The 9,927-nt window shown below is 32.2% G+C and overlaps 1 protein-coding gene across 2 annotated transcripts; it reads left to right on the forward strand.

Annotated features, from left to right (window-relative positions):
* The first annotated feature begins 1,635 nt into the window (after nt 1–1,635).
* On the forward strand, nt 1,636–9,573 carry LOC129004280 (sugar transporter SWEET1-like). 2 transcript variants are annotated; one of them, XM_054432804.1, is made up of 7 exons: nt 1,636–1,646; nt 2,892–2,972; nt 3,463–3,540; nt 4,239–4,362; nt 7,137–7,292; nt 8,374–8,493; nt 8,651–9,573. In XM_054432804.1, exons 2-7 carry the CDS (start codon nt 2,896–2,898, stop codon nt 8,741–8,743), a joined length of 648 nt encoding a protein of 215 aa, XP_054288779.1. In that variant the 5' UTR covers nt 1,636–1,646; nt 2,892–2,895; the 3' UTR covers nt 8,744–9,573. The 2 variants fall into 2 exon arrangements, with proteins under 2 accessions (XP_054288779.1, XP_054288778.1); XM_054432803.1 differs by lacking the exon at nt 1,636–1,646 and adding an exon at nt 1,677–1,964.
* The last annotated feature ends 354 nt before the right edge of the window (nt 9,574–9,927 follow it).

Genomic DNA, 9,927 nt, shown 5'->3' on the forward strand with positions numbered 1-9,927 from the left:
AATATCACACAGTCTTGGTCTTCGGGGTGATATCAAACAAATATCACGAGCTATCACAAATGAATTACAACAAAAAACTATCAGAATATATAATTAACTATGTCACATATGGAATCAACTCATAATACTGTTTAAGAATAAGGTTCAAGCTATCGCTTAAATCGAGAGTGCATAATTATTTAAAGGATTTATTTTTTGCTTTACTATGAATATATATTTTTTCTATTCAATAGTACCGGTACTACCAAAGCCCAAAAATTAAAATGTAACTTCGTTCATCTACTATATTCTTCTAATTATAATTTTTTTAAACCTGAAATAAAACATATTTTTTTATTTTTGTCAATAGTGTTCTAGATATCCAAAACCCTTCATGTTTTGGAATGTTTGCATGTGCTTTTACTTTCAATAATATATCTCTATCAGGTTTATAAATTTTGGTATCAGGTTAAATTACTTTTTGGATGTTCAGTTTAATACTCTAAATACTGTGAGAGCTTTAACAAAATGAAAATATAAATGCATTTCCTTTGTGTCTCGAAGAATCTGGACGCTCTTCTCCAAACATAGCCTAATTTATTCCACTGTTCAAATTGTTTGTATTATCAACTTATCATCAGCTGGACTGAATATTTAATTCTCAGGTGTTGTGGTCTGCAATCTTGACCTGAGGTATACAATCTATACCTCCCCCCCCTTTACTCGCACTTTTCCTTGAAGATCATTTTACTCTCATGCTCATGAATGCATAGTCCAAACAGGTTTGTGGCAGTTTTTGTATTCTAACTTTATCTCTGGTAAAAACTTTTACCTAAAACAATAGAACAATTTTCCTAACTATGCCCCGCTATCTTAATCTTATAACTTTGCAAATTTTTCTTTTTAAAATTTAAGATTATATCCCTTTGTGCTAAAATATTACTATTTGTAAACGCAATCCTCCAGTTTATGTAAAAGTTTTATTCTGCTTTTTTCCTATTGGCTGTTTAATTACAATTTTTGATAATTATAATACTAGTAGATAAGTTTTTTTTATGTTTTTCTACGCTTTGAATGCATTACCTAATTGTTCAATATTGATCAATATAATACTGTATTGCCTATTGTTGTAAACCTAACCTAAAAGTCGTGTCAATTTAAAAAGGTATTAATGATACAAGATACCTACGTGATTACAGCTATGCGCCCAAAGATTTTGCAGAAATTACCAAGAATGTTTTGTTAAATCTACTAGAGAAAATCCAAACTAAAATATTAACGTAAGTGTCAACTGTAGAAAATTCATAAAAACTAAAAAGTTGTTATTTTTCAAGAAAGGGATCTTATATGTAATTGGTGCGCAAAATATCTTTGCTGCACTCAAAAAAGTGAAACAAAGTGTTACATTACATATTGATCACACAAGTCCTTATTTAACGTTAAATGAACATTTAAGTTTAGGTGAGTCAAATATAAATATACATTTTTTTTTACAAATGAGATAGCTACTACTAGCATCAACAAAACTACACAACATTAGTGAAGAGTTTGATAATATCTTGTCTTCCTAAACTTGAACCGACAATTAAATTGTTGGAAGGTCAGCGATGATAAACTTATGATAAACTCACTACAAAATAGTTGACATGAATGAAGAATAGCGTTGGGTAAGTCTTGTGTTTTAAAGATTAGTATAAAACACTGGAACCCTGAAGTAGGAAGTATTCTCTTCTTGAATAGTTATGTTGCATGAATAGCCAAAATATTACTTTTAAAAAACACAATAAACTGTACAGAATAAAACAAATTGCAGGAAATTATAAACTTTTAAAGTAAATATCCAATGGGATCATGACTGGCATTTAGTTAACAAGCAAAATTAGATAAGATAGCATTGAAAGAAGGGAGAGATTACTGAATTTACAGAGAGTTTCATTGGGATACAACCACCAAGGGCTTTACTATTCCATACTCAAAAAAACCTGGTATGTATGTTTTCATTTTTTACTAGATTTCTTACATAAGTTATTCTGATTTTATTTATTGCTGGGTTAGTATTGTAATTTCTCTGTAATTTATGTAAAAGTTGTGAATCCATAAACAAATTATTTGAAATCAAATTAAAATATTACGTTTTTATTCAAAGAATTGTAATTATTTTTCATGAAGAATATATTTATTATGTATAAAAGTAGGTAATTTATGTTGTGAATGTGACTAAAATAAAAAAGTACCAATAATTGCAATGGAAAATTCAAAATATAATAATTGCTGATGATTTTCCATCCCAAAAGACATTATTTGTCAGTATAATGAGGACATATATCAATAATTAAATTATCTGTAATTGTGCTATAGTCTGTATGATGGAACCTGTCTCCTGATACTCCATCTACCTGGGGACTATGGCCAGTGGTTTTAGGCAGACGGAGGTTAGGAGACATGTTTGATGATACAGACTATAAAAGAACCAGCAAAATATTTTGTCTGATAACAATAAAACTAGTGACTAGGAGGTCATTGAACTTAACTTAGATTCTGTTTTGTCCATTTTATCTAAAAGGGAGGTCGGGTGCTAAGAAATAATGCAGAGTTTGATTCTTTCCCTGAAATTAATATTATAAATATTTATTACATTGACTGTTCGGCCTTCCTGTATAATGGCTTCAAGTAAGGATGGTATAAAATCTCCACATGAAAATTCATAAAGCAATTGGAACACGCAGCAAACTCAAGCTAGCTGTAAGAGCAGAAGTACTTTCGTTAAATACTAGGCTACATGTAAGTAACAATCACAGTATTGCCAACCTGAGTTTTAACTAGGAAATACAATTTTCAATTAATTGTTATATAGGTGCAATTATCCACTTGTTTTTATGTTTTTGGTTTCTAAACTGGTTTAAATCTTATAGAAAGATGGGATTAGCAGACTATAAAGATGCTATTGGGACTGCTGCCAGTGCTTCATCTTTTGTTCTCTTATTATCTCCAGTGTAAGTTTGAAAATTAATTTTAAGATTCAGCTTTATTTATTTAGGAGGTTACAGAATTCATTTTTTAAGTTTAAGTTTCTGATTATTAGTGTTAAGGTACATTTCTTCTCAGGTATCTTTAAGGTGGTATATAAAGATGTATTATCTATCATTGACTATTAAGGCATATAAAAAAAAACAAAAGAAACACATAACACTACTGTATTTGAAATGTTATTATTTTATAAGATTTTTTGTTTTTATCCCCTTTGGTTCGTAGTAAGCTTAAGTAGTTGAGTTCTGGTTTTTTTCAACTAATACACAATACAAACACTTTAAAGCTATCCTTAATTTTTAATTCAGCCCAAAACTACCAAAAACTCAAATATTGTGATACCATTCATCTTTGAGAAATCTATATCTTTGTCTTTGAAAATAACTGTCTTGGTTGTTTTTTTTTTTCATTCTGTATTGTTTTACTGAATAAACATAATAGTTTCTATGATTTCAGGTTTCTTTGCTTGAAGATATGGAAGAACAAATCCTCTCAAGGAATTCCATTCTTTCCTCTCATGGAGATGATGGCAAGGTTAGTAATAACATAGACAAATAGAATAAATATACTGTCAAAGGAAGCTTCCGGCGCCCACCGCTAGGAGTGCCATGTAGTTACGGCGCACACCGCTGCAGGCAAGGAGCACAGGAGCCGTATGCTACCAGCAGACGCTGCAGTGGTGTGTGCCGTAACTACATGACACTCCTGGCGGTGGGCGCCGGAACATATGCTAATCGCAGCACTGCTGCCGGTCTATATTCATTCTATTTGTCTATGGTAATAAGTAATCACTTTATTTTGTTGTCTTCTTCTTGGAAAAATTAAATTAGTAGTTTTTAATTAGCTTTGGAAAGGAAAGCATACTTATTTTACCTCTTTGATGTAGGTAAATCACTCTTTTTGCATGGATCCACAATCAACATAATAATATTGTAGTTAAGTAAATGTAGGTATTGTATATTACATTTTTTCAGCAACGAATTAATCTTTAGGTAAAAGGGGATTGCATAGTTTGTTAATGCAGGGAGACAATCCCATCTACTGTCACAAGAATTTTGAAACAATTGTCGGAAAAACAGGTATCATAAGAGTTGTAAATTTTCTTGAACTCTATGAATCAAGTTTATTCCTACCTCAGTACTACTTTAAGATATCAATCAAATGTTATTTTATGAATGTAACCTTGGATAAACATTGGAAATTTGTCATATTTTATACCTAGTTTATTGCAGGAGTGTTCTACTAGTCCAGCAAGGTCTGTTGATGAAGGTCAAGCCGATGGTTTTCACTCATTCAATCGGAATTATGCTCAACCTGGTGTACATCACTGTATATGTCGCCTTCACGAAGGATAAGGTATGTTTGAAGATAATTTTTTTAAAGTTGTTGGAGGGACCATTTATCTTGAATTTGCCTGTCTACATGGGCCAAAGAGTCCTGTGAGAGAAACGTCCAGCAAAGCAAGGAGTGAGCCGGTACAGTACAAGGGTTAACTGTAGTGATGAAAAGTGAGGGTACCAAGATCCGAACCCACGATATCACTGCATTGGGCCCGAAGTCTGTATTGCTACCAACTGAGCAACAGACTCACCTAATTATTTTAATATCCTCATTTTTAACCTTCGTACAGATTAGACACTAGGCAATTAGGAGAACGCAGGCTTAGACAGTTAAGACAACAGGTCAAGTCCTGCACTATACACATCACCATTGTCGACCACAAGTCTTCAAGCCTGTATTGTACTAAGCAACACAAATATTTTCCATTAATGGATCTCCCAATAATAGGCAATTGTTCAGAGAATTTTCCGACTGTGTGGAGAAAACGGGTCCGCGGAATTGGCTAACTCTGGAACTCGCTAACCCCATGTTAAATGCCCTATCTTCAAATTTGGTCGATGAGAGGAACTCGCTAACTTGTTCGGTTTCGGAATTGGCTAACTCCGGAACCCGCTAACCCGCTCTAGAGCCGGGTTAGCGAATTCCGTCCTCGCACGGAAGTCGCTAACTCGGTCCCTCGGCGGAACTCGCTAACTCCCAATCAGAAGCCTCGCGAGCCGTCCAATGGGAGCCAAGCACGAATATTTTTGGCCAGTGTTGCCGAAAGTGTAGTACCTATATCGTATCGGTACCATAATGTCATATCCTACGATTAATTAGGAGTAAGAGCAACGTAGTCGATAAAATAAATATATTTAGAAGTATGTTTAACATTATTCCTATGATTATTATTGTGGAAAATGCATTATAGTCTTACCATAGACTAACCAACACAAGTAAACTTGACATCCCATTGTAAACTTTGAAGCTCGTTTTTCGTGTCTAGTTCATGTCCGGTGACACTGATCGCTAGTGTCGACAAAATTTTGTTTCTATTATTTTATGGTTAACTTCATGATTTGTTCATTACTGTTTGGTTATATAACTAGGGGACGTGTTATTGGTTGTGATTAGAACGTTTTATTTGGTTAAACGAGGTTTTAAATTACTGAAAACAAGAAACAATTGTAAACAAAACACGACCTCTAAAGACAGTGCACCGGACAGAACTAACAATAAAAGTGTCTTCAGCTGATCCATAAGGATGAGAAATGTACTAATATAAGGGAGTATGTTTTATATGTGGGTTTCTTACTTAAATAGTAGCTTATTGGTATGCAAAAAGATAAAAATGCACATTTAATTTGGATCTATTACATGTTATGAAATATCTATTTTTGTAGTCCACCATTTGTTTCTTTTATTCGAATAAATACCATTTTGTAAATTTCTGCAAATAAAATTATTGAGTTCGTATTTTATATACTAGGCTTGTAACCTTGAATCATAAATCATAATAAAATTTACACGTTAAACGTCACTAAAGAATTACATTGTAGTGATAATGTATTTTTAAATAGAGCTATTGAATTTAAATAAATATTTATCAATACATTATAAAGTGGTAGGCCTAATGTATTCATGGATTGCATTAAAAGTTAGTCTATGCATAAATACAACTTGTAAATTTTTTTTTATCGTAGGCTATTAGTGTAGACCCGGAGTCATCCTCTTAATTTTGTTGAATTACGTCTTTCAGTAGGCCTACTTTTTAAAAGTCTGGAGTTTGTCTCTAGGCTGATTCTAAATGGACGCAGGCGTTCTTGTTTGTTACAATTCTATTCTATGAATTGGTGGCCATAGCTAAAATTACTTAATCTTATCCAAAAACAAAGCTATTGTCTATTGTGAAGCTCAGGACTGGGCAACGGTGAACCGAGCAATGGCTTGGTATAGTTTATATCGATTGTGAAAGCAATATAAAGGAAACCCAACACTCAAATCAGGAAAATCCGTCAATTCGTTTATTAAGAATCGTGAATTAAAATTACCGTGTAACGTTTTATTATATGAATATTATATCTTCTACTATTTTTTACTAGTGGTGCTTAGGTGTACAATCTAAAAACGGTTTTATAACATGTAACATACATCTGTTTCCGTGTTTAAGAACTTGCGTGTATTTTAGCTTAGTTTCGTAGAGGATTATTTAGTACCAATTAAACTGAAATTTCAATATTTTTCATATCCTATTATTTTCTTTTATACTGATGGCATTTATATTTAAGATCGAAATCATAAACATTTAACTGGCCATTGTACAGTTTAATAAAAAAAACACTTTTTCATGATTTTTTAATTGTCTTTTGAATTACTTTGGGCTAGTTATCTGTTAAAAGTGGAATTGATAACAAAAAACAATAACATTTACTGTATCTTTATTGACACTGACATTTTGAAATACGGCAGTGTACGATTATTTTGTCGTACAAGGTTGGCAACGCTCCGTGCAGTGGGCGCGGCCGGGTTAGCGACTTCCAGAGTTAGCGAATTCCGCCGCGAGACAAAATCGAGTTAGCGGGTTCCGGAGTTAGCCAATTCCTGACTGAGACGGTTAGCCAGTTCCGACACACGACCGAGTTAGCGAGTTCCTGAGTTAGCCAATTCCTACGTCTCGAGAAAACTTATTCGCTATGAATGATCCTGGTAAAAGAAACAGCTGATGTTAGTCAGTAACAAAGCTAAAAAAAACAGATCATCTCATGCCATTTTACACTCATATTCAGTTTTAACACATAACCTTTTTTCAGAGGGATGTAAAAAAGAGCCTTTGGCGACTGGTGGCTTTCCTTGCACCTCTAGTAGCCTACGCTCACTATGAAGACAAAGCTTTGGTTGAATACAGGTTCGGAAATATCACAACAACGTTGACAATTTTGTTGATGTTTTATCATCTGTATCACCTTGTAAGTAAATCATTAAGTATTTAAAAAGTTTAAAGTGTTTACAAACTTGCCAGTTTAAACATATCATTTGGATGTTCACTAAAATATAGGATGATAAATGATCACGTAGAAACTGCAGGGAACATTGGTGTTTTCGATTTTTGTAAATGCCTTTATATAAGCAATTTAACCCTCCAGAACACGCGCGGCTAATAGTGACACCAGTACACGCGCATGGACTGACAGTCCGTGTTACTTCTTACTGGAAACGCTCTTTTATATACCTAATAAAGTTCATATAGCATCAAAATTTCAAATACCCAAATATAGGTAAATAGATACAGATAAATTTCAAGATAATTACAAATATTTCAAATTGAAAATGTCCTGTTGAAAACCAATCAGTCAATTGCTGGCCTGTTCTTCATCCTCTTGAAACATGACACGCCTAACTTTACACCCTCGTAGCTCAGGGCCAACTGACGCTAAGATGGTCAAAACACCGCCATTGTCCTTGGAAAGGTAGTGAAGGGAATTCGCTCACGGATATCCTTATTTCGGCACGCTTTTTCAAATGTGCGGACTCTGAGTCCGTGGAGCGTGTACTGGAGGGATAAGTGCTAAATTAATTTAGAAATTTCCTTAGCTTTAGGTAGCAAGTATCTGCTATGCTAATAGTTGGGATTTTTAACTTATTATATTAATTAGACAATAAATTTAGAATTTTAATTTAACTCGCAATAAATTATAATGTTCTACACACAAGTACATTTTTACCTGTTCTTAGCAATCAAGGGAAGATAACATAAAGAGAGGATAGTTGTTCTTTGAAGCGTTAGATTTGCAGATAGTTAATTATACAAGCTTAACTTTTGCACCTTACGAATTTCTCATAACATAACTGGAATATAAACATTGGAAACAATAACATATGTTTTATAACAATAACATTGTAAATATAACAGCTGTTTCAGACATTTTTAGTATGTAAGGAACAAATACATGAACTATTTAATAATACAATAATATAAGAATTACACCTAATTTTTCCAGTAGTACAGATTTTTACCAAACATTTTTTCACTTTTCCAAAATGTTTCAGAAACACGTGTTCAAAACTAAGGACACCAAGGATCTGCCCTTTCCAATCCTTGTGGCAGCAGCGCTGGTGACATTTTTGTGGACACTTTACGGAACAGCCATCAACAAACCGTTTATTCAGGTAAAAAATTGTTTGTGTAACTTCTATTTGTTTATTTTACTTATATTAGCTCAAATTTGAAATCATGAGTATGCATTTTGAGCATATGGTATTTAAATTCATGGATTCACTTCTCGATATTCTACTCTAATCAGCATTTTTCTTCATTTTGTTTCAGATTCAGACAGGTTTTGGGTTTCTCGTGTGTTTGTTTGAACTGAGTCTGTTTTTGGTGTTTCCTAGCAAACCTGAGCAGAAGAAAACTAACTGATACACTTAAGCCATTTGTGTTTTATAAAAATGTATGTAAATATTTTTAGTATAAGTAATTTTTTGTTGACTAATACATATTTAAAGTTATAAATCAGTTTTGGCTATTTTAGTTTTTCAACTTTTCTATTTAATTAATCATTCATCATCAGGTTAATTATTTACCGACAATAGTTTTACAAACTCACTGAAAAACAGAACAACTTTGACAAAATATTATAAATTTGATTTTAAGCTGCAAAGTTTGAATTAGAGCTTGGAAAAAAATTAAGTAGAATTAAATATGTATGTTTTGACACCTATTGTTGTGTAATAAACGTTTCAAAATCACTTACCAACAGTACACTTTCTCAAGTTTGGAATTACAAAACTATATCTGGAGACTATCTGTTTTATCATTTTTGTGATAAAAATTACTACAAACTATTTCTCAAAAATTAAAAGCTTAAACAAGCCCAGTAAAGAGACAATAAAGTGATGAAATAATGAAAGAGTTGATAAGTGTGAAAATGAATCTAATAGACATGTTGTATAAAAATATATATTTATTAGACAGTAATATTATAAGCCTAAATTGTATAACAAGGCTATTGTATAACGATTTTGAAATCTTAAATTCAATCACAAAAGGAAAGAAACAATCCAAAACAACTATCCAAATAGTACTTAGATGATATTTGTATTTAGGGTAATCTACTAAGATGAGTTAACACATTCACAACAATCCAAGACAGTTACAAATATTCAAAAATAGATTCTATTGTAAAACCACGCTTGAGAACAAAAAATAGTTATCTACGTATGATTTGTAAATAAACTAAATCTATCGAAGATATGCATTTATTTACTTAAGGTTGCCTGATTTCACAATTTTTCGCTACACTACGGTTTAATTCCCTGTTTTCGTCATATGTTTATCACCTGTAAAAATTCATCATTACATTCTTTCATACGTAAAAAGAATGTTATGCAAAAGTAATGTTTACCATTTTTTTCCTACATAACAAACAAACGTTATTGTTACATCAACTGTTTCAATTTGCAACAACCAAAACTGTACAATCAATGTCAATTTAAATAAAAGGCCTAAACTAAAAAAATGCTATTAAGTTTTTAAAAGTCCCTAATTTTAATAAAGAATTATCCCAATGTCTTGTTTTAATTGAAAATTATTACAGTAGTTTT

The sequence above is a fragment of the Macrosteles quadrilineatus genome, unplaced genomic scaffold, assembly GCF_028750875.1.
Source record: "Macrosteles quadrilineatus isolate MER2022 unplaced genomic scaffold, UCM_ALF_1.0 Scaffold_9__3_contigs__length_116548681, whole genome shotgun sequence".
NCBI lineage: Eukaryota > Metazoa > Arthropoda > Insecta > Hemiptera > Cicadellidae > Macrosteles > Macrosteles quadrilineatus.